The following is a 23,615-nucleotide window of genomic DNA, read 5'->3' on the forward strand; positions in this document are numbered from 1 at the left end:
TAAAAGTCTTTCAACCATTTTGACCGAAATGTTCTCTGTTGTGCAAGATAATTTGTGTACTTGACAAGAAAAAGAAAAGTGAAAATTGGCTGCTGGCTACCTATTTGTTAGAGAAATAATAGACAAAATGGCATTCATTTTAGGATAACCCATACTAGCTTATTTTCTTGTTAAATTACTAGCTATTGCATGGGTTTTGATAATTACATTTGAATAACCTCTTCATCTGTTAAGTCCAACAATAGCATCATCTGCTCATCTTGGTAGGGAATGGAGGCAGAAGCCAATCAGGAGGAGGGCTCAGGACAAAAGCAACCCTCCTTCTCAATTGTTAGATTCCACTTTAAAGCAATTATTTTTGGCATACCCTGTTTGCAATTTGGCAAAGGTACTTAAGTAGAATGAATGCCATGGTATGGTCGCCTAAATTTATTAAATCAAACTATTATATTGGGAAACAACTATATCAATATAAAGCTCCAAATTTACACAGTGAATTCTTTACTTCAGTATGGAATTTCTAAGTGCTTCAGCAAACTGGAAATTTGGTAGTCTTAAAAATATATCACCCACACAATGAAACAGCTACTGAGCAGCTGAAAAAGGCAATATATATTCTACCCTGAAGGATCCAGCACGCAGTGATTATATCCTGCCAAAGAATGAAGTAAAATCAGTATAATGAATGAGGGATGGGATTTAATTTAGTGCTTTCCTATATGGATTTTACTTTTCAAAGAAATTAAGCTAAGCATTTTCTCTTTTGCTATAGTTTGTAGTTCATTTCACAGTCTGAGATTCTTGATCTATACTGCAAGGTACATATTGCTCACCTGAGGCTGTCCACTCAAATGGACTCATACTGTAATTGATAGTAACGTTAGCTTGTGATCTGAGTTGGAAAAGCATCTTGTCACTGCAGAATTGATTTCTCTCTTTTTGCACTATGAGGATAAAAGGAACAATACTAGCAGGAGGCTGGACTAGTGTTCTTACCCAAGTTGGAATAGTCAAAGCTGAGACGCCAGACTGGGAGCAGAAACAGATATTAGATAGAGAGCCCATACTAGAAGAGGGATTACTTAAAGTGAGCATCCAAGGGTCACAAAAGCTTCTCTGACTTCCTGGATTATGCAGATTGCTTTGTTTGTTGATTGACCTTTAGGATTTAAGGACAGAATTCCTTTGAAGTCAGGTTTCACAAACAGGGAAAAACTGCTTCTGCACTAAGATGTACCCACTCTCTTTATTCATGATGACTGGCACCATCTTTACTGTCCTTCCACAAACTGATGGAGGGCTTTCTCTTCAGGCAAGCTTTCCCTCAGTGACTGGCTGCCTGAATGGGGTTTTTAACTGGATTGTTACGCATTACTGCTTTTAATGTGTTTTAGTATTGCTTTTGTTTGCCATTTCTCAGAGTGGTACTGGCACTTTTAAAAATAAATACCCAGGAATGCCTTTGAATAATAAATTGCTTGGTAGTTCAGTACGTATATCAGTACTATGATGTGGTAGAGTTAAAGATGATGGCAAAATCAGTCTTTTGAAAATAAACTGATAAAAAATACACATGTGTATATACCAGTAAATTATTTCCATTATAGAAGCAGAGATCCCATTACTGTTTGCTATTAGAAATCTAAAGATTGTACATTTTTCCCATGAATGGTTTTGCTTCTGTGCTGAAATAATTGCCTTTTTGTAATAAAATAAATATTATGAGCCACGCTCTGACCCAGTGAATTAAAGATAAACTTGTTGAGAATGACATTTCTTTGAAGACTCAGACTGCCACCAGATATTTGCCCCCATGTAAATATTGTTTGCTTTTATTCCTCCATGAGGCCCACTGAAATGAATGGAGGTTGCTTGGGAGTCATAGATAATGAACTGGAGTCATAAAATTCTCTCCAGTTAACAAATATTTAGGGTGACATGATAGATGGAGAAAGTCTTGATTGTATTCTCGAAGGTTTTCACGGCCAGGATCTGATGGTTGTTGTGGGTTTTCTGGGCTGTTTGGCCATGTTCTTAAGGTTTTTCTTCCTAATGTTTCACCAGTCTCTGTGGCCAGCATCTTCAGAGGACAGGAGTCAGAACTCTGTCTGTACTCTGCTGCAGTTTGTTGGATAGTTGAGTATTTATAGCTGTGGGATCAGCTTTTGTCCTTTCCAGGAGATTGGATGATTATCCCAGTCTCCCCCTTATCACAAAAATACACTCACAACAAAAACAATCTCCTGAAAAGGACAAAAGCTGATCCCACAGTTATAAATACTTAACTATCCAACAAACTGCAACAGAGTACAGACAGAGTTCTGACTCTTGTCCTCTGAAGATGCCAGCCACAGAGACTTGCGAAACGTTAGGAAGAAAAACCTTAAGAACACAGCCAAACAGCCCAGAAAACCCACAACAACCAAAGTCTCCATTGTTTAGATCTGGCAAAGACCCTACTGAAGACGAAGAAGCAAAAGCTAATGAAATATTCTCAATGAGCACCCACCAAAGGAGGCAGGGCAAGGGAAACCAGGGTGCCTGTAGAAGACCTGTACAGTTGAACCATTGAACTGCACTAAACAGAGTGTGCCCATCTCTAGTTGAAAGTACTGTCAATGTTGAATATGAGAGAGATTGATTCCTTAAAGCCTAATGATTCCCAACCTTGGGTCCTCAGATGTTCTTCTACTAAAATTCCCAAAAGCCTTCACCACTAGCTATGATGGCCAAGGTTTCTGGGAGTTGTAGTGCAAGAATTTCTGGGGACCCAAGGTTGGGAATCACTGCCCTAAAGGAAGCCAGAGCCTTGAATTTACAAGAACTGAGCAGGGCTGTAGAGGACAAGACATTTTCGAGATTGCTAATTCAGAAGGCCACCATAAATTGGAGGCAACAGCATGCAACAACAGAAGATGAAGCATCACGATCCTTGGATTGAGCATGAGGGATGGAACTCTCCCTCAGCAGGTCAAAATTAGTGGATCAGTACATAGTACAAGTTACATTAAGAGACCGTGCAGGACAGAAACTAGTGGAACCAAAGCTGATGTAAAAGTCACAAGTATATTGTGTGAGGGATGCCATGTGGTCAACACAAAAGAAAGAGAAGAAAACAGAGGTATGACATAAAAATGAGCAATAGTTATGGACACAGGTTATATATAAACAAGCTCAGGACTACCATAATTGTCTATAACTTGTACTGTTAAAGTAACATTTTATTTTTAAGCAAAAAAAGTAGGTTTTTAAAAAATACCTGAGTGAGGCTGGGGAATCCAAGATTCCTGCATCCATTACAGGGTGTGAGTGCCTCCCACAAACCAGTAGGTCCACAGGTATTTTCACCTCCATCTTCTTCTTCTTCTGCTCCTGGTGATACATTTGTTGAAGATGGTCCCTAAGGATAAAAATTATTGCATTCCAAAATCAACTGCACTGTGCTTTACTAGCAGTGTGTTTTTAAGTACTTAAAGAAACATATGTGTATCAAAATAGATTTTGAATTTAATACTTCTGCAAGAAACTAAAAAATAGGTGGATGCACAGTGTAATTTAATTTGATTTCATTCAACCAACATTATCTCAGAATTCATTTTGATAGTTTTCCTTAAATAATAGCAGAAAGTATCATTTTCAATAAAATAATTAGGAACTTTTTCCTATTCATTTCTTCTATCCACTTTCCAATCTTCAGATATTTTAGTTGACATTTTTAAAGTATATTCCATGTTAAGACATTATTTGGGATACTTCATAATCTGCGGTCTACAGAAGTGAATAGCCAGATTCCCATCGACTGTCTAGCACATAATTGGTCAACAGATTTGAAACTGTTTAACTCTGTTTTGGGTTTTGATGTCTTGAAATCAGATTAAACTGCCTCAAACATGTACTTTATTGGTTGTTGTCACTGTAAGGCCTGGGAGGAGAAATTATATCCCCCCCCCCCCAGATGCTGCTGGACTCCCAACAGCTCCAACAAGTAAGTTCCCAACAGCTCCAGCCATTATGGTCAATGGTTGTCAATGACAGAAGTTGAAACCCAATAACAGATTTTTCATCTTTATTTTATATTTTTATAGATAATGGCACAGCATTTTCTGCACATGCAGGGAATCTAAAACAATGACCATAATGTATGAATGTCTGCCTCTACGTTGCACCCACATTTAGAAATGCATGCTACATATTTGTGCCCAAAGCTACCACTTCACAGAATTTGAAAAAAATTAAAGAGCAAACACCCCCTCTAAAGAAAAAATGCCCAGATGGAGACTTATGATTTATTTTTACTTTTACTTTTACTTTATTTGGGGCCCATGGGGCTCCAAGGCTCATAAAGGTAAAGATTACAAATGTTTGCTTGTTTTGTTTTATTTTTAACTTTTGCCTCCTTCTATGGGACACTTATGGGGACTACTGGATGTCACACAGGCCCTATGGGCCTGTCCTTTGCCCCTACATTACTAAGACGCCAAGGCAGAGAGGGAGTTTATCGCCAAGAAGCAAATTTTCAAAAGGACTAACAAAGGGATCTTAACTACGTAAGCACTTGCTTCCATCACACCTTTGAAGCAAAGAGGGTTGCAATATGGAACAACACAACAAGCTAGAACTAAAGCAGGACATTGTATTCATTTATAAGAATTAAAAAGACAAAGCACAAACTGATGTTATATCAAGGGGCTGTAAAGTACATCAGTCTAAATGTTCATGGCAGCTCTCATTAGCCCTAGCTAGTATAACCAACAGTAAGGAATTCTTGGACTTGTAGGCAAACACATTTTAAAGGCTATTCTTTGTTCTGAGAATAAGAATTTGTCTTGGAATTTTAAAAATTTACTTCCTGTTCCTTTAAACTTTTAGTATTATGTGTTTCAAATTATACATTATTATTCTAAACTGGAAACCCTCTTTTGGTAAATACAAAAGTACTAAACAAATACCAGGCCATTTACCAAGGTTAAATCTATAGTTCATACTTATCTAAATAGGACTGATATGCTTCACTGTGTGATTCACTTCTACAATTTTACATTTTAAAATGCTTATTTGTGCGTGATGTATTTGTAAACTCCTTTTAAAAACACTTTTAATGTGTTACTTGATTAAATTATTTTGACAGCAAAGTGGTACTATGCTATATGTTGCCATAGAAACAAGCAATCTAGCAAAATTATTGGAATGGTAGGGTGATGTTGGCAGGGTCTGGCATTTGAAGGATTTAACATATTGTTCATAGACTTCTACTGAGTCATATCCAGATTAAGTCCTGGCTGTCTAGAAATGTATGTCAGATCTATGTTGTTTGTATTTTAATAATCAGATTCAATATTTTAGAAAATATCATCTTAGAAGACATTGGGACACTGGGCAAAAGAATACCAAGGCCACAGTTAATAAAAGCACTAACACCATTAACTGGGGAGCATATGTGAAACTGAAAGAAATTAACTTTCTCTCCTTCCACAACAGCCACTGCATTCCTTTCCTTAAACACCAGTGCAGGATTCCTGGTGTATCAACCTGTGGCTTTGAACTCTTATTTTTAAGAGGCTTCTGTTGTGCTGCATATTTATAAAATCTAATTGTTATACTTTTTATTTTTATTTTTTACTTATAGCCCACTTTTCTTCCAAAATGATGACTCAGGACTGCTCACAAGACAATTAAAAACTGATAAAGGTAAAAACAAATAAAAATATCACCGCACAGTATCACAGGAAGTCACAGTAAGTCACAATATCAGATCAGACAAAAACAAAGCAGAAACAGAAAAACAAAAAACAAAATGTTGTGACACTAACTGCTATATTTTAATGTGAGCTCTCATGGATTAAGTCCCCTGAGGAAGTAGTTCTGTTGCGAAAGTCTTATTGCATTGCAGCAAACTAAATGCTATGTTACTATGTGAATCCACTTAACACACACTTTTTTATAACTATAAACTAGTGGTCGGGAAACAGGTAAATTACCCCAAATGGGGTAAAAGTGAAAATCTTGGGGTAATGAGCAGAGCGCTACCCCTTCCCACCCACCCCCTGCAGCCAAACCTCAAATTGTAAGCCACCTCTCCCTGTTACTTCCTGGTTGCGCAGGCACTTGTAAATCCTCCATTCATTCAGAGATCGGAGATTAGCCTGCTTAATTGGCTACAGCTGTGGAATAGCCCCGAGCAATCAATCAATCCAGGGCTTTGAATGACTGCTTCATCTGGAAATAAATGCAAGCAAGCAGGAGGCGGGAAAGGATCAAGTTAACGAGGGGAAGGAAGTTGCGAGAGACCAAGGGCTTCATCAAGCTTATTTAAATGTATGGAGAAAATGGATGGATGGATGGATGGAGGGGGTGTGTGTGTGTGTGTGTGTGTGTGTGTGTGTGTGTGTGTGTGTGTGTGTGTGTGTGTGTGTGTGAGAGAGAGAGAGAGAGAGAGAGAGAGAGAGACTGACTGACTCAAAACTATAAAAAAAGGAACAGGCAAGGCTTGAATTAAGGCAGGAAAAAAGGGGAGGGGGAGGGAGGATGGATGGATGGATGTGTGCTTGTGTGTGAGAGAGGGAGAGACTGACTCAAAACTATGAAAAGAACAGGCAAGGCTTGAATTAAGGCGGGGAAAAAGGGTGGCTTCATCAAATACTGTATCATTTCCTTCCTTTCAAATCAAGGGGATAATGTTGGCTTATATAAATTTTGGGGGGAGTAAAAGGTAAAAAAGTTCCCTGACCCCTGCTATAAACTAAAGCAGCAAAGACAAAACATTCCTAGGTGCTGTGTAAAACATATAGGAAAGTATCCAGAGATGTGAGGATTTTTCTCATATCATTTCTCATTATCCGCCTATATATTTATATTTATATTTATATTTATATATAAAAATAAATGCTGAGTGGAAGTTCCCCCCTTCTTTTTTACCAGATATTGTCCTGATTTTGCTAAGCCGCTGCCCAGTGGCTACATGCTTTAAACATACATGTTAATTCTATTCATGCAGTACATGCCATATTTTGATTGGCTCATTTGAGTGCTGATTTTAAAGGTCCAAATCATCCAGAGATGACAAAATTCTGCTTGCAAGCATACACCATCTACACTCACATGACAGCAAAGTAGTGCATGTGATACATTATGTCATGCATTCTGATTCCATGTATATTTACTCTGATGTAGCAACCTGATCCTTTGGATACTTTGTCTAAACTATTGTGTTCAGTAAGGCAGTGGTCCCCAACCTTGGGCCTCCAGATGTTCTTGGACTACAACTACCAGAAGCCTTCACCACCACCTCTGCTGGCTAGGATTTCTGGGAGTTGAAGTCCAAGAACATCTGGAGGCCCAAGGTTTGGGACCACTGCAGTAAGGTATGTTTCCTACTAAAGAAAATGGCACATTTTTATTTTCCAGAGTTTGGAAGTTAGTATCACAATTAAAGCACGATTAAAAGAGAACTGATGCCCAGAAATATTTATATGAGTCATATCTTTCTTAGAAACTGCACAGTATGTGTCTTGTGGTTGCTTTCAAACTTTGAATTCCAAGGGCTGAAGTACTGTAAGAGGGAAGCTGTAGAACATCCACAGGACCCCAGATCCAGGGCAACCTGAAGGAAAAACTGTATGACCACAGGGGGTCAAGGCAGAGGAAATGTAGACCTGAAAGGTGTCAGGGAAGATGTCAGACAGGAGAGAGCAGGCAGAATCAGTTGGGGGCCAGGATGGAAGAGGAAGAAGAGAGGTGGAACTGGCTAGACACCCTGGAGGAGTAGCTGTTGTTTTCTGTGCTCTGGAAGAGGAGAAAGGGGCAAGCCTTGGACTGGGGCATGGACAAAGTTCAATCAGGGCTCAGATTTGGTGAGTCACGTGTCATACCCTACTGCACCAGGACCTGCAAGAAGACAGCCTGGACACTCCTCCACACCACAACTGGGTTATCCCAGCCCACCCAAAAGTGTTGCTGGGGATAATGCTGCCAACACCAGTAGTTACTACAGCTGGTTCAGGACAGGAGGAACAGCTTCAAATGGAGTGCTAGTTTCTGAATGGGCATACCAGGTGTTGTTAAAGAAAGCAAAGCTACTGAGACTAGTGACTTTAACTCAGCCCCAGCTGGGGACTATTAAAGACTTGGGACCTTTGAATCAGGACCCAAGCCAAAGGACTAATGGAAACCCAGGACAGGACCAGGGTCAAAGAAGGGGCAGCAGGGATTACAGCTGCATGCTACATTAAATACGTAGGTTGGGATCCTGTCAATATTTACGTTCACACAGGCATCCAATAGTAGAAGGTATTATGGAGATTTAAAATTCCTCCCACCCAAATTTCTGAATCTCTTCAGCCCCAGCACAGGGACTAAGAGATTACATTATATTTATGATTGACTGACTTATTGAAGAAACACAATTCCTTTTCTTCGGTGCTGCAGGATAGCAAATTATTGCTGCTATCTGCTCAGGGTCCATGACTCCTTGACAGGTACACTAAAAGAAAGGCAGGTAGCCTGATCAGTTCATGATTTTCCATCCAATGACTGCACTTACAAGGGGCTGCATAAGCAAGACGAACATCAGACATCTCTTACTACTCTGTCACAATGCCACTACTCTGTTTATTTCCATGCTCCCTCCCCCATATCAAAGCTATACTGTGGGCTAGGAGGAAGCATGTGCAATATACAGTGATCCATGCTGTTTCCTTTTCTTCCTCTCTGCGTGATTGAAAAGCAGGGAGAAATTTAAAAAATCTGTTCTCTTCAAAGTAGCATGTCTGGATCTTTTCCCCCTCTCAAGCTAATCTTATTTTTTCAAAAAAGCATTAGCCCAGAGTAGATTGAATTGTAACAGTCATGGAATAGAATGAATTGCATGGTACGTATGCATGAACATCTGCAAACCTTAGAGTTCCCTGTAGTCTGCAGATATTTCTCTCTTACACATGAATAGTAATCTTTTGCTTAAACAAGCAGCAGCATTGTTGCCATGAAGTTGGAAAACAAGTAGTAAATTATAATATGTAAAGTAATAATCCCACATAAATATTGTAAATATAAAGGCCTTTTGCTTTTAAAGGTTTTGAAACAATTGATGTACAGGTAAATAGCTATGGTTCTATTATACTGCCTCACAGCTCCAGTTTCTCCAGTATATAAAGATGTATTTATGACTCTCTTTCACAAAACATTATAGGAATACTATTCAAATAAATAATTTTAGAAATCATATACAACGTATTTGAAAGCAAGTTGGCTGAAAATCACATTGGTTTCCATTGTAAAAGAGAATGATGATATGTGGGTGGTAAAGTGATGGGCTTATAAAAAATACATGAAGATACAGCAGGGAACAGATATTGAAATGGAGAAAAGACTTAAAATAAGCGAGTAGGTAGTGGATGCTGTTTCATTATCTTCTTGCCACCTTCAACACCTCTTGGTTTTATTAAAAAAAACAAATAAACAGGAAAACAGTAACTCATGAAGTGCATTGCGTAAGATGCTCTGGTCCCATCCCGTGCCAAGGAACCATCATTCAAGAGCTGCTGGAGCGTTTCGACCAGATAGGCGGGGTATAAATAGAATAAATAAATAAATTTACACATTCCCCAACACTTCCTTAGCCCCAGTCATTACTGGAATGTGGCCAGGCACTTATGGCTACTGCTGCCATGCAATCCTCACTGCTACTGCCTGAAGCTCAAAATGCTCCCTGCCAGAATTGCAGTGTCAACTGATTTCTTCCACTCCATTCCATTGGACATTGCATGCTGTAAGCGGGTTCTCTAACCTCAAAATCAATTTACGCACCCTTCTTGTTAAATGATGTGGCAGGGGAAATCACATATTACATGAGCCCTCATTGACCTTGGGACAGGACTTGGGGACTTCCATTTATCTCAGTAACATACCTGGGTATAACTGATGATGCCATGATATCAGTGACAACTTCAGTGTGTGATCCAAATAGGGCAGCGGAGCCTTTGGCTTCACTCCAAACTCAGGGGACTGGCAAAACAAGAGGACCCTTAGCCCTTCTTCCTGAAGTAATATACCTACCTCAAGCATCAGTTCTAACCTTGACTGAACAAAGTTGTATATGTATTCAATATAATGTTTAATTCACAGAACCCTTCCTTACCGTGTGCTAAAGATAAATTATTTTTTTACTCAGACACAAGAGAATACTTTATATTTTACTTGATATCTGAAAATGACTGGAAATGATACTGACATCTAAATGTAAAACATTCTACTGCCCTGGAGAATTTACTCTGTGAAATGATTTCTGGAATTTGGAAAATACTTTAGTTAAAAACCTAATTGTGAATTTTGTTGCATGGGTATACTGTGTATATACTTACAATGACAATAAATTAAATTATTATTGTTATTATTAATTGAGACACAGGAATTGGAGAACATTAGTATATGCTTATATGGCACAAATAAGAGTAACAAACAGTGCTTTTTACATCAGAGGTTCATGTTGGACTAAAAATGTGAACTCCGATTTGGTTCACTAGATTAAGGATTGCATTCTGTGGCTATACACACTTACCCGGGAATAAAGGTAAAGGTAAAGGTTAAGGTCCCCTTGACAATTTTTGTCCAGTCGTGTTCGACTCTAGGGGGCGGTGCTTATCCCCGTTTCCAAGCCATAGAGCCAGCGTTTGTCCAAAGACAATCTTCCGTGGTCACATGGCTAGTGCGACTTAGACACGGAACGCTGTTACCTTCCCACCGAGGTGGTCCCTATTTATCTACTTGCATTTGCATGCTTTCGAACTGCTAGGTTGGCGGGAGCTGGGACAAGCGACGGGAGCTCACTCCATTGCGTGGATTCGATCTTACGACTGCTTGGTCTTCTGACCCTGCAGCACAGGCTTCTGCGGTTTAGCCCGCAGCGCCACCACGTCCCTTACTACCCGGGAATAAGTACCAACTAATTCAAGTCCCACCTACCTCTTAATGCACTGAACTAAATTTTGCATTCCTATTGAGTTAAAGCACATGAATAGCAATGTAATGAAAGTAGGGATTGTGCTATGGCTTTGGCATTTTAAACTCAGTCATCCTAGGATGCCATTGGGAGTTTTTCCTGGGGAAGGCAAAAGCTGAGTATGTTAGCATAATTCTCTCACACTGCAGCATTTAGAATGTGCCCTTCCCTTGGTCCCTGCATGGACATTTTTAATAAACACAATTAATTGATAGTATTAAATTTAAAAAGTTCTCCTACTTAGAAAGTAACATGAATGCTGCACTTTTGTGCATTTTACACCAGTGCTTATTTGTATTCATCAAGTAACTGTTGGTATTATACAGTAAAATGAGTAAAAGAGACCAAATGGACTTTAGCACTACAGTTACACTTATTACTTTTATCTCCCTCTGTCATATCTCTTCTCAACCTCCTCTTACAAAAGTTAATAATCCCTGGCTTTTAAAATCTCATTTCCCAGATTTAATTTGTACAGGGACTCAATACTTTTCAATGATATTAGCTGGTGCTTCTTCAATCCACTCATTTCCCTACTTGGGATGAATATGCAAACTATGCTAAATGTATTCAGTACAGTGGGCATTCTAAGTGTTTTACAATGCATTTTTAAAAATCTATTTAATTTTTCACAAAAAATATCATACTTAGTATCAGTTTCACATTTTACGTAAGAGAAACTAGACATGACAAAAACAGCCAGATGTATTTAGTTACACATTTGCCCTAGGAGGGGCATTCACATTTTGGGACTTCAAGCTCTCCCTGCTCTACCTCCCTGTATTCTGTCTGTTTAACACTTTCTCTCTCTCTCTCTCTCCAAGGGTGGAAAAAGAGATTATGAATAGTCTGTCACTATAGCAGAGTCAGGTTAAACTGCAGAAGCCTCTGTGCTGCAGGGTCAGAAGACCAGCAGTCGTAAGATCAAATCCACACGACAGAGTGAGCTCCCGTCACTTGTCCCAGCTCCTGCCAACCTAGCAGTTCGAAAAGTATGCAAATGCAAGTAGATAAATAGGTACCACCTCGGTGGGAAGGTAACAGCATTCTGTGTCTAGTCGCGTTGGCCACGTGACCACGGAAACTGTCATTGGACAAATGTTGGCTCTATGGCTTGGAAACGGGGATGAGCACTCCACACTAGAGTCGGACACAACTGGACATTTGTCAAGGGGAACCTTTACCTTTACTTATAGCAGAGTGCTTGCTGGTTTTGGAGAGACATGATTAGGGTGTGGTTACATTTCAGACCTAAATTGAAATGATCCAGATTTGCTGCAGTTTGATTCACAACTTCTATAATTCTGAAACTGTAAACAGTGCCTGCACAGGGACTGCAGATTGATTCAGGAGTTAATTCATGTTGCCTGCGATGCAAGTCTAGTTTTAAGTTCTAGTTCTAAACCAGTTTATGTCACCAGAGATCTGTAATTCCACCATGCATTATTCGAATGTAAGGGAAGGCAATAACTGATGAGCGATGTGAAGGCAGTGATCCAGAATTGAATCATTCTGACAGTTGTGAACCAGATGTATTTTGCAAAATTGCTGTTCAGTCTTTTGCTGTTCTGTATTCTGAGACTATGAAGCACCTTTTTCATGCAATTTTTCTATAGAAAAGCTGGCATGCCCCCAGTCTTTACAACAATGTCTGCAGGGGGAAAATTCTACTCAAACTCTTCCATCATGAAAAAGTTATAATCCTCTGGAGGCAGAGAAAAAAAGCCGATCTGGCTTTAAACAGGCTGAACAAATTTGAAACAGCCTTGTACACCATGCAAACAGTTTTTTTAAAAAAAGATTTCATCTGTGGAACAGATAAGTGGAGCAAATCCTGTTATAATTGACCATGTAGACACCCTCTAAGACAGCACTACGTCTTTGAAAATTAGACTTCAGAGGAATCCCATACTTAGGGTTCTGAAGACTGGTAACAAAACACAGCAAGCTAGTTTGCCCTGAGATCCCAAAGTGTATTCCTCCTCTTTTTCACTACTGGGTGTACATGCCTTCTTTACTGTGAGAATGCATCTTCTACCTGATATATTTGAATGAGGTATGGAGAAAATGGAGTCACAGACTTTTGCTGTCTGTAAAAGTTATCTAATCATACATATATATACATTAGAAAGATTCTTATGGAAAACATCAGAAAGGTTTTATCAGATTATAGATCAAATTTGGGGCTCATCCCTAAGACCCATCCCCAGCATTAGTCTCTGCAATGTGACCTATTTAAATTGACACTGCCCCCAAATTAGCCCATATGTCCCATAGGCAGTCAAGATGGGATAAGCAAAAACTTCCTAAATCCGTTTTACACCAATCATGAAGCTGTGCCCCAAAACTCCTATCCACCCCTGAAGCAACCAGGTAGACACACTTTGGGCCCAGAAATACCAGAAAAATAGGTCTTCATTGTGATGGGACTGTCTTTTAAAGCCTCTCTAGTCCACAGCAACACACAAAGTCATTAGTCAACATGTTGCAAAATGCAACAGCATCTCATGAGAATATCACTAAATTGTGCATGGCAAAAATATCATTGTTTGTTTATTTATTTATTTATTTATTTATTTATTTATTTATTTATTTATTTATTTATTTGTTTGTTTGTTTGTTTATTTGTTTGTTTGTTTATTCATTCATTCTATTTATAGCCCGCCTATCTAGTCAATACGATTTATATGCACCAGCAATGAACATGACTACTGTATTTAAAATTGTTCCCAATAGGTGAGTTAGGGCCCAAGGGCATCAGGTAAGCTTTGTGCCTAAGCAGGGATTTGAATTTGAATCGTCCATTGCCAAATCCAGCAACATAAGATTACACTCTACTGGACTAGTGGTTATTGTATGAAGCTTTCTCAGATTGAAAGTTACTATACAAATGATACCAGGGCTGAAACTTATTGCTATAAAAACAATGCAACAATAAATGTGACTAATTTGCATAACAGAAATGTAGTAATCGCTATTAGTATGCATAATCTGAAGATTTGTATATTATGTAAATAAGATTCCATGATTTATATTATATGTAAATGAGGCAGTCCAGCTTTGGAGAACTAGGATATATCTGGGTCTTAGGAAGAGCCCTTTTCTGTAGCTTTAATCTTGAATTGTTTAACTTAGAAAGAAAACAGTTTTAGTATCCCTTCTATTCCCAAAAAAGAAAAGGAAACAGAAGTCTCAGTCTCTCAGATCATTCGAAGCAACAGAACAGTACGTCTCTACTTTGAAAGTCCAGCCCTACATTCTCTATTTGAAGCACAGCTTGGGAGACCAACAGATGTTAGAACGTTGCGGCCACTTGCTTAATATTATTTAACACTGCTGTTGGATAAATCTCACAAGATCTTCACGCTCACAACATAAAAGGCATATATGAATAAATATGAGGGTATTTCTCTCAAAACCTGTTTCAGTTTTTCATATATATGCTTACAGTAAATGCATCCTTGACTTTTCAGGTTGCCAGGCACTGCAGACTCAGCTATTGGGGTGGGTGGGCAGAAGCTGTGTCTACTATAGAGTAAAGATTGGCATGAACCAGGAAAATTGTGATTCATCACAGTTTGTGCTTTGTCACTACAGTATGCACAAGCCACAAACTTTCATGAACTTTCCAGTGAAATAAATCGTTTCATGGTTCAATGTCATTTAGGACTTCCAGTACGACTTAGAGGTGCCAAACTCACAACAAATCTTCAGCTGACTCTCCTCCCCTCTCCCTCCAAGTCTGGTGAAGATTGTATTTGGGACATCCAAGTTATAGGCAGGTCTCCCCCAGGAAAGTGCTCTTTAGCAGCTGGAGTGGGAAAAATTAAATGAGTGGTTTGTACAAGGGAACTTGAGACAGGACGTTGCTCATGATGAGGTGGACGGGGAGGGAACAGAAAGGGGGCAAATGTGTGAAGAGGATGGAAGTGACAAACAAACTAGCTAAATAAGTGTTCCCTTCTCACTCTGGCTGCTGCAAAAGTGAAACCACCAGCTGAGCTGCACAGGGTGTGGCACCTATAACCAGCTATTCCTAGAAAGCTGACTTCAAGCTCCATGACTGATTGCCTCACCAGATAATAAATTCTACACAAAGTTTTTTTTTTTTAAGGTCCACCCCAGTGTTGCCTAGAAAATTGATCAAGTGGTGCCAGGCTGCCTGGCTAGGGACGACACACCCCAAAATGAAGCATGTATATTGTCAAAGTTCAGTATTTTGATTCGTTCTTTGGAAGGAGCATTTCCCCAAAACACCCTGAAACGAACCACAGAATGACTCAATTAGTGTGTGTCTGTGTGTGTGTGTTATTTTGTTCTTCATTTCACGCCCATCTTAATTGCACGGTAACAATAAAGAGTCTTGGTACACTTATCACATTTTAGATCTAGTGCTCTACCAAGTAGTTATAGCATTTGTGCTTCCTGTTGTACGTATTTTGTATACAGTACTTTGTTTTGTGATTGGTCACAGTAAGGTAGAAGCAGTCTTAATTTGTAAGTTTAATACTGGAAGTGCATGTCCCTGAAGAAATCTTGTGTGCAGAGAGAGAAAAATGCTAATTGCAGTCAATATGCCTTCCCCACATAAACAGTTTGGGCATTAGCAATTAGACATAGGGGAATTTGTACACAGATACGAATACCCCCACCCTTCTGCTGCTCCTGCAGTCTCCACGCTCCCTTCCTATCGCTCCAAAGCTCATAGTCGACTAGACACTCCTGGCAGGAGGTGGGATGATGAGCCTCCCTGTCAGGTCTAAGAGTGGCTCACAGACCAGGTGCTCCAAAGTGACTGGAAGAGGGCATGGAGCCCACAGCAGCAGCGGAAGGGTGAGTGGACAGTCCGGCCCCAGGGAGCCGGATCTTCATTATCTCTGCCTGTGTGGTGGGTATTCTTATAACAATACCCCCTTCTCTATTAGCAATTATAGATTGCAACCTGTCTCATGACATTTGCCACTCTGTTACTAGAAAATACAGGTTTTGTGGACATAACAGGGTTATGGGTTCTGCATCCTGCGTAGATTCATGGCTGTCCACAAAATATTCTATTTTGCCTTCCAACATACAGTTATCATTCTGCAGCCTGTTGAACAGTTTGTATAATTTCTTATACTCATTCCTCTGGCCTCTCAACATACAGGAGTACCTGTATCAGTTTCCCTTTAAAATCCTTTGTACTAAGCCTCTGACATTGTGGTAGTTCATTTTTTTTTTGTTTCCTTTGAATTTAACTGGTCTTCTTTAAAATTTATTTGAAAATATAGTATAGTATAGTATAGTATAGTATAGTATAGTATAGTATAGTATAGTATAGTATAGTATAGTATAGTAGTATAGTATTTTATTTTATTTTATTTTATTTTAATTTATTTATTTATTTATTTATTTATTTATTTATTTATATATTTATTTATTTATTTATTTATTTATTTATTTATTAGATTTCTATCCTGCCCTTTTAGACAAAGTCTACTCCTGTATTAGACTCCTGTAGCTTAGCATAGTACAGTGGACCCTCGACGTACGCACGGCTTGACGTGCGTACTTTTCGAGGTCCAGATTTCTCCGGCTGCAAGATTTCCAGTCAACTTGCAGTCAGAGAATTGACCTATGGACCGGAAGGGGGAGGCGGGGAAAGCGCCACATTCAAATCTGGCGCTTTCCCCACCTCCCCCTTCCAGTCCGTAGGCCGCCGATCGTGCCTCCGGATGCCTTCCAGGGCATCTCGGAGGTCTGCCCCACTGCCAATAGTGCCTCCAAAGCACAATCGCCAGCGGGGGGCGCCAAGAGGCCTCCCATGGTGGCGGAGAAGCCCTGGAAGGCATCCGGAGGTCCCCTGCCACCCTCGCCACTGCTGGGAGCCGAGCAGCACCGGACAATCCTGGCCATGCTCGGACTCCTGGACTTCCCCCGCCGCTGCCACTGCTGGAGCCGAACCATGCCACGCTCAGACAGCAGCGGCGGTGGGGGAAGTCCAGCAGCCTGAGTATGGCCAGGATCGCCCGGCGCGGCTCAGCTCCCAGCAGCAGTGGTGGGGGACCTCTGGAGGCCTTCCAGGGCTTTTCTGCCACCATGGGAGACGTCTCGGAAGTCCCCACCCCACTGCCGATTGTGCTTCGGAGGCACTGTTGGCAGTGGGGGGGGACCTCCGAGAGGCCTCCAGCAGTGGCAATAGCAGCAGCGAGGGACCTCCGAGAGGCCTCCAGCTGCAGCAGAGAAGCTCTCGGAGGCCTCGGGCAGCAGCGATGGCGGTGGCAGGGGACCCCTGGAAGGCTTCAGAAAGGTAAGCTTATTTTAAAAAATTTTTGTGGGGGGGTTCTTGGGCTGGTTATAGATTAAATGGTTTTCAATGCATTTCTATGGGAAATGCATTTTCGACCTACGGACACCATTCCAATACAGATGAATTCCGTAGTTTGAGGGTCCACTGTAAGTTGCAGCTAGAATAGGCCCACTAAATTGGTGGGATTTGATGAATCAACTCCTTTGTAAATTCAATTAATTTAATGGGCCTACTACTCTAGTTACTATGCTAAGCCACAGTATTTCAGCCTATACTTTGTTTAGCTGTTATCAAATCCAGCCCATCTTGGAAATATTACGCTTAAAACAAACAAAAAAGCTAATTCTGTAAAAATGTAACAGAGAAACAGACAATTGAAAAACCCTTCTATAAAATGGCTGATGCTGTTCTTTAAACTGTTGAACTAGGCTGCCATCTATTGGAAAACAGTTATTTTAAAAATAATCTGTGTTAAATGTGTGAATTTTTAGAAGCCTCTCATTATTAACGTAACAATTATTTGGTAATCAATACATGGAGGCTGTACTCAGAAGGTAGACTTTAAAGTCCTATTTTACTTTCATCTTAACTACAAACAAATGGCTCATTTGTCTCACTCATAGTGAGAAGAACTATGAGTGTTCATTTAATGTGCTTCATTTAAATGAATTAAGTGAAGGCCCACATTTCAGATGATTATATTCACATGATACAAATAAAGATGTGTGAATTATTTTAAAAATAAAACAGGTTCAATAGGAGAAATTGTCCTTGTTATTTCAATTTATTGACCCATATTTACAGAACTATGTTTCCAAAAAAAAAAAAAAATGCTTTCTTCATAAATAGAGAGGAAGAATGAATATTTTTCCATATGTCAACATTTTTTTCTTTCTGGGGCTATACGATTAGAGAGTGTTATTGACTATGTATTCTTGCATGATTTTTACACTACTCTCAGGAAAAGACTCATGACAGTAAAGAATTTCTGGTACAATAATTTACTCTTTTTAGTTTTTAATATTGTGTTTTTCATGATGCATGCTGCTGTGGGTCCTTTTTTTTTAAAAAAAAAAAGAGAAAGGTGGGTTGTAAATGAATGAATGAATGAATGGATGGATGAATGAATGAATGAATAGGATTCTTATATAGCCAGTCAAGGAAATAACCTGTCATGTCTCCCAAAGCAAAAGTTGGAAGGCTTTTGCAGTAAATTGTGCACATACTGTGTTGGTTTGATTAAGAGGTTTATTTTCCCCCTTCCCCCAATATTTCTGGCAAAACTTCTAAGAAGCTAAGGTCTCCTTATTTATTTATCATGATTCATGACCATGTTTGCAGTGATATACCTGGGAGCACCTTAAAATGGATGTTGCCTTCTTGGATAGTACTGGAATTCTTTGTGGCACAGTGGTGGTACACATTTTTCACCATGCTATAGCTGTCTAACCATAAAGAGACATTGGTTGGCCAGGGGTGGAGTTTCAACAGGCTGACCTGACTTGAGCGGTCTTTACTCTAGTCCATGCATAAGATGTTTAAGACCTCCCCAGTTCTCACAAGCAGCAGTTGTTGTCAAGATTTCAGGAGGTACACAGAGGGAGAGGAAGGGAAAGCTCACAGAGGAGACAACATAGCAATGAAGCACCAAGAATAGTGGAGACAGAATCAGGTGGAGGAAATTAAAGGAGAAATAGCAGTGGCAGTAGCAGCTAGCAAAGCAGTGGTGAGAACAGAAAACATTGAGCTCATCTACGTTGTGGTTCTGCATTTCCAAAATGGAAAAAGTTCTAAAATCACTGGAGAGCGTGTGGGGCTGATCTTATCAGATGAGTGAGAGATGGCTGAACAGCCATGAGGGTCCAGCACCATCATCACCTTCAATACCACCAATATCCATTGGTGAATAATCTGCTCTTTGCACAATTATAAGATAGCCTTTCCTCAAAAGGCATCCAAGAAGGCAGCCCTATATAGCAAATCACAAAAAGGAAAGGGAGTTCTGTGGTGCCATAAGATGGTGACATTGAGGGGTGGGAATACTGGCTAGAAGTTCCCAGTTTCAGTAAGCTTGTGTATAGGAGAGGCTGTATATAAAGGAAGATTGCAAGCAAAAGTGTTTAAAGGGATTGGGCTTTTCAGGTTTAAGGAACATGTTCTTTGCTTGCAGGAGGTCTCTTATTGTACTTTTAATTTTAATTCTTTTAATGTTTATGCCTTTCAAGTTCAACGTGCTATCAAAGATAAGACTAACTAAAATTTACAGGCCCTTGATCTTCTTCAATAAGATGTTTATTGATGTTGGGGGAAGTAAGAATTTGGAAAGTTAAGAGTTCGGACCATGTGCTCAACTTCAAAAATGTTCTGAAATTCTTCAGTAACTCTTTTTATTTAGTGGTAGAGTTTCTCTTTCTGTCCACAGACTTTAGGACCCTTAACAGAACTATACTGAAGAGTAAGGATTTGTATTTTACACAGTTTTTTCCGCATGCTACCTTTAAAGCAACCTTACATGATGCAGGATATAAATATTTAAACATATAATGGCAAAAATCCTATTAGATAAAGTATGCCTGACAGGGTAAAAAAATTGTTTTAAAGCTTGTTGGTAATTTGCCTCAATTTAAGAAATTAGTGTAGGCATTTGCTGTTGCGTGCAAGTCATGTGATTCAGTATACAACAGAGATAGCATACCCTGACTTCTATAATGTGCCAATAAAATTTATACCAGCTGAGCTACACTGGTCTAAGAAAAGGATTTTATTTATTTATTTATTTATTTGTTTGTTTGTTTATTTATTTATTTATTTATTTATTTATTTATCTATCTATTTATTTATTTATTTATTTATTTATTTATTTATTTATTGGACTTATATATCGCCCCATAGCGCTACAAGCACTCTCCGGGCGGTTTACAATTTAATTATACAGGCTACACATTGCCCCCCCAGCAAGCTGGGTACTCATTTTACCGACCTCAGAAGGATGGAAGGCTGAGTCAACCTTGAGCCGGCTACCTGGGATTTGAACCCCAGGTCGTGAGCAGTTTTTTTTTTTTTTTTTTTTTTAGCTGTAGTACAGCGTTTTAACCACTGCGCCACGAGGCTCAGATATTTTGGCCAAAATATCTAAGTGCCAATATTAAACAATTTCATTGTTAGAATCTGTGTTATGGCTCATCGCACTTACTACATTAGATTTGGTTTGGCATCCATTCATCACTGGTTCTTCTGACACTTTGTTAGCATTATCCGAGTAGTGGTCTGAAACTGTCTGGCATAACTCTTCCAAAGAATAATCCTTTTCTTGGCACAATTTGATTTCATCTAAGAGCTTTGATAACTCTCCAGTCACAGCTTCACCTTTACAAAAAAGGAAAATATGAGTATAATAGAATAAAGGAAGCAAACTTAATCAATTTCTTTGAATCATGATATTGAATATATGTTGCAGAGTTTTGAATTTTAATCAGATTCATCCAACTGTGCAGCAGAGGTACAGGGATTCACAGGGCAGAATAGTTTCAAGATCCCCAGATTAGTTCACCCCTTTTTACTCATCAACTAGGACTTACAATATCAAAACTCACACTGAGACATTATTAGTAGAAAGAATAGAACATGTTACCTTATAGTTGAACAGATCTATAGTAAAACTAACAAACATGGCTAGATGACTATCAGAAAATGGCCTCAATAGACTCACTGCTTTCAAGAGAAAACTGAGGAAAGGAGATGAGCAGAGATGAGGGCTCTTTTTGAAATCAGAAGAAGGAAAGGAACAATTGGTTACTGCTGGGTAGACTGACAGGCACCCAGCCCTGAAAGGTCCCTCCCAGTCACATCTTCTAGAGACAGCATGTGAGGCTGCAAAAAAAACCCTCCAACAATATATTCTGCTGTGAGAGGTCCAGAGTTGGAAACACATTAAAAGCTATTAAAGCTGTTGCAGTATGTGTGATTTTAAATGGTTTTAAATTGGTCTAGATCAGTGCTTCCTAACCTTGGTTAACCCAGTTGTTCTTGGACTGCAATTCCCTGAAGCCTTTACCACTAGCCAAAACAGCAGCCATTTTAATTCACATCAGGGTGAAACAGGAATGATTGCTGACTGGAGGAGAATTAATATGGATGGGTATGTATGGTCTCCATTATCCTTCACCATAATCACAATAAATGGACTGCCAGTCATTCAATATCTTTCCCATTGCCTTATATCAAGAATGTAAGCTTTATTTAGCTGGGACACAGCCTCCATTTTGCAACTTGGTCACAATGATGAAATTGGGATTCTTCTGTTTCTCTCCCAGCCCCAACACTGCAAGGTCCAGCCTGACAAAGGGTTCTGCAGGACTTGAAAGTATCACAAAGAACAGGTGGAATGTTTGGGTTTTGGTAACAATGTCACAATACAGAAGGAAGATAGATGCACTGAAATCCCAGCATTTAGTCTTGTATGTTGACAGACTGCAGCATTACGGAACGATGGAAACATACACTGTTAGTATGATCAGCCAACTTTGGCAAATGGTACCTCTTTTCCAACCTATTCTTCTTCCTTCTATGCTGAAGAAGAGTCCATTGAAATACCTGATTTTGACAAGTGGAGAAGCTTCCTTGGTGATGGGAATGACAAGATACAGCACCAGAAATTAGTACCTGTTTGACTAGCCTCCTATAACTGAAACTTTCCTGGGAATGTATCCGCGAAGGCTTTCACGGCCAGGATCTAATGGTTGTTGTGGCTTTTTCGGGCTCTTTAGCCGTGTTCTGAAGGTTGTTCTTCCTAACGTTTCACCAGTCTCTGTGGCCAGCATCTTCAGAGGACAGCACTCTGTGCTCTGGTGTAGTTTGGCTTAGGGAGTGCAGTATTTATGGCTGTGAGATAGGTTTTTGTCTTTTTCACCCATCTACAGAAAAAGACAAAAGCCTATCTCACAGCCATAAATACTGCACTCCCTAAGCCAAACTACACCAGAGCACAGAGTGCTGTCCTCTGAAGATGCCGGCCACAGAGACTGGCAAAACGTTAGGAAGAACAACCTTCAGAACATGGCCAAAGAGCCCGAAAAACCCACAACCATTTCCTGAGAATATCTGAAAGCAAAGTGTATACAACATTCACAGGTAAACATGGCCTTTCATGCTTACTGTAGATCTGTTACTCTATGTAAGGAAATCAACACAGTCATGAGGATTTTAATTATATCTTGAAAATATGTTAATATGTAACAATTTGGTAAAATATTAGTAAATCTAGAAATAATAAGATATTTACTTTTTGTTGTTTGTGTAGGAGAAACCTCTGGAGACAAAACACAAGACTGGTGATCTGTCACTGGACATTCCTGTATGGGTTCTTCTGGAACTGTTGCATTTCCTGTTTCCATATACTCTGTAGTTAAAAAAAAAACACATGCAAGCAAAGTAACCATATCTGAATTAGTCTAATTGTGGGAAGCCACCACACCACCTTCCACTGAACAGGTCAGTTGTGAGCAAACAAGCTCTTTATTCTCGTTTTATAGGAACTCAAATACTGCATACTTGGCATATAACAGAAAGTGTTTCTTTTTCCACTTCTAATGCTTTATTCTTTCCAATGGGGGTAGCATTATAGTGAAGGAAATTTAGGGTTAGGGGGTAGGTATGGATAGAGAAAGGGTAAAATTCCAGAGAGTGAGATAGTACATTTACAACACTGTGTACAATTATACTACAAAGAGAGATAAGAAGAAAAAGAGCAAATTTTCCCAGTATTACTATAGTACAGTATTACTTTCTATTCCCTAATTGGACCTTCACATTCTTCTTTAATCTATGCTTTCCAAGGTATATTTCAAGTCTAATTATGAAATTATTCCCTATATATCCACCAAACACAATAAAAGTCTCCACCTGCATTTTACATTTCTCACACTACCCTGTTTTCCCAAAAAGAAGATCTAACCTGAAAATAAGCCCTAGTATGATTTTTTAGGATGCTCGTAATATAAGCTCTACCTCAAAAATAAGTCCCAGTTAAATGAAACCCCACCCTCCACCACTATGCAGCATTGTGCAGCAACCAGAAGAAGATGACATGACTGTAAAATAAAACATCCCCTGAAAATAAGCCCTAATGCATTTCGGAAGCAAAAATTAATATTAAGACCCTTTTTATTTTTGGAGAAACATGGGTTTTAAAAACATTTTTGTACCTTTAAAAAAATTGTTGGCATTGTGTACCATTTGTAAATTATATATCATCTATAAAACATTTTATCTGCATTTTCTTTAATAGCTACTGATTTCTAAAGATTAATGTTTTTATATCATTTTATACCCATT

At 39.3% G+C, this 23,615-nt stretch overlaps 1 protein-coding gene across 9 annotated transcripts in view; it reads right to left on the reverse strand.

Annotated features, from left to right (window-relative positions):
• ANKS1B (ankyrin repeat and sterile alpha motif domain containing 1B) overlaps nt 1-23,615 on the reverse strand; it is a 456,219-nt gene that overhangs the window by 367,757 nt on the left and 64,847 nt on the right. For all 9 annotated transcript variants that reach the window (XM_078376055.1, XM_073000243.2, XM_020803323.3 and 6 more), the window contains 3 exons: nt 22,564-22,680; nt 20,476-20,648; nt 3,260-3,400 (listed from right to left, as the gene is read on the reverse strand). In XM_078376055.1, coding sequence (XP_078232181.1) covers nt 3,260-3,400; nt 20,476-20,648; nt 22,564-22,680 — 431 coding nt within the window. The remainder of the gene's footprint in view (nt 1-3,259; nt 3,401-20,475; nt 20,649-22,563; nt 22,681-23,615) is intronic.

Source organism: Pogona vitticeps, chromosome 5 (assembly GCF_051106095.1).
Source record: "Pogona vitticeps strain Pit_001003342236 chromosome 5, PviZW2.1, whole genome shotgun sequence".
NCBI lineage: Eukaryota > Metazoa > Chordata > Lepidosauria > Squamata > Agamidae > Pogona > Pogona vitticeps.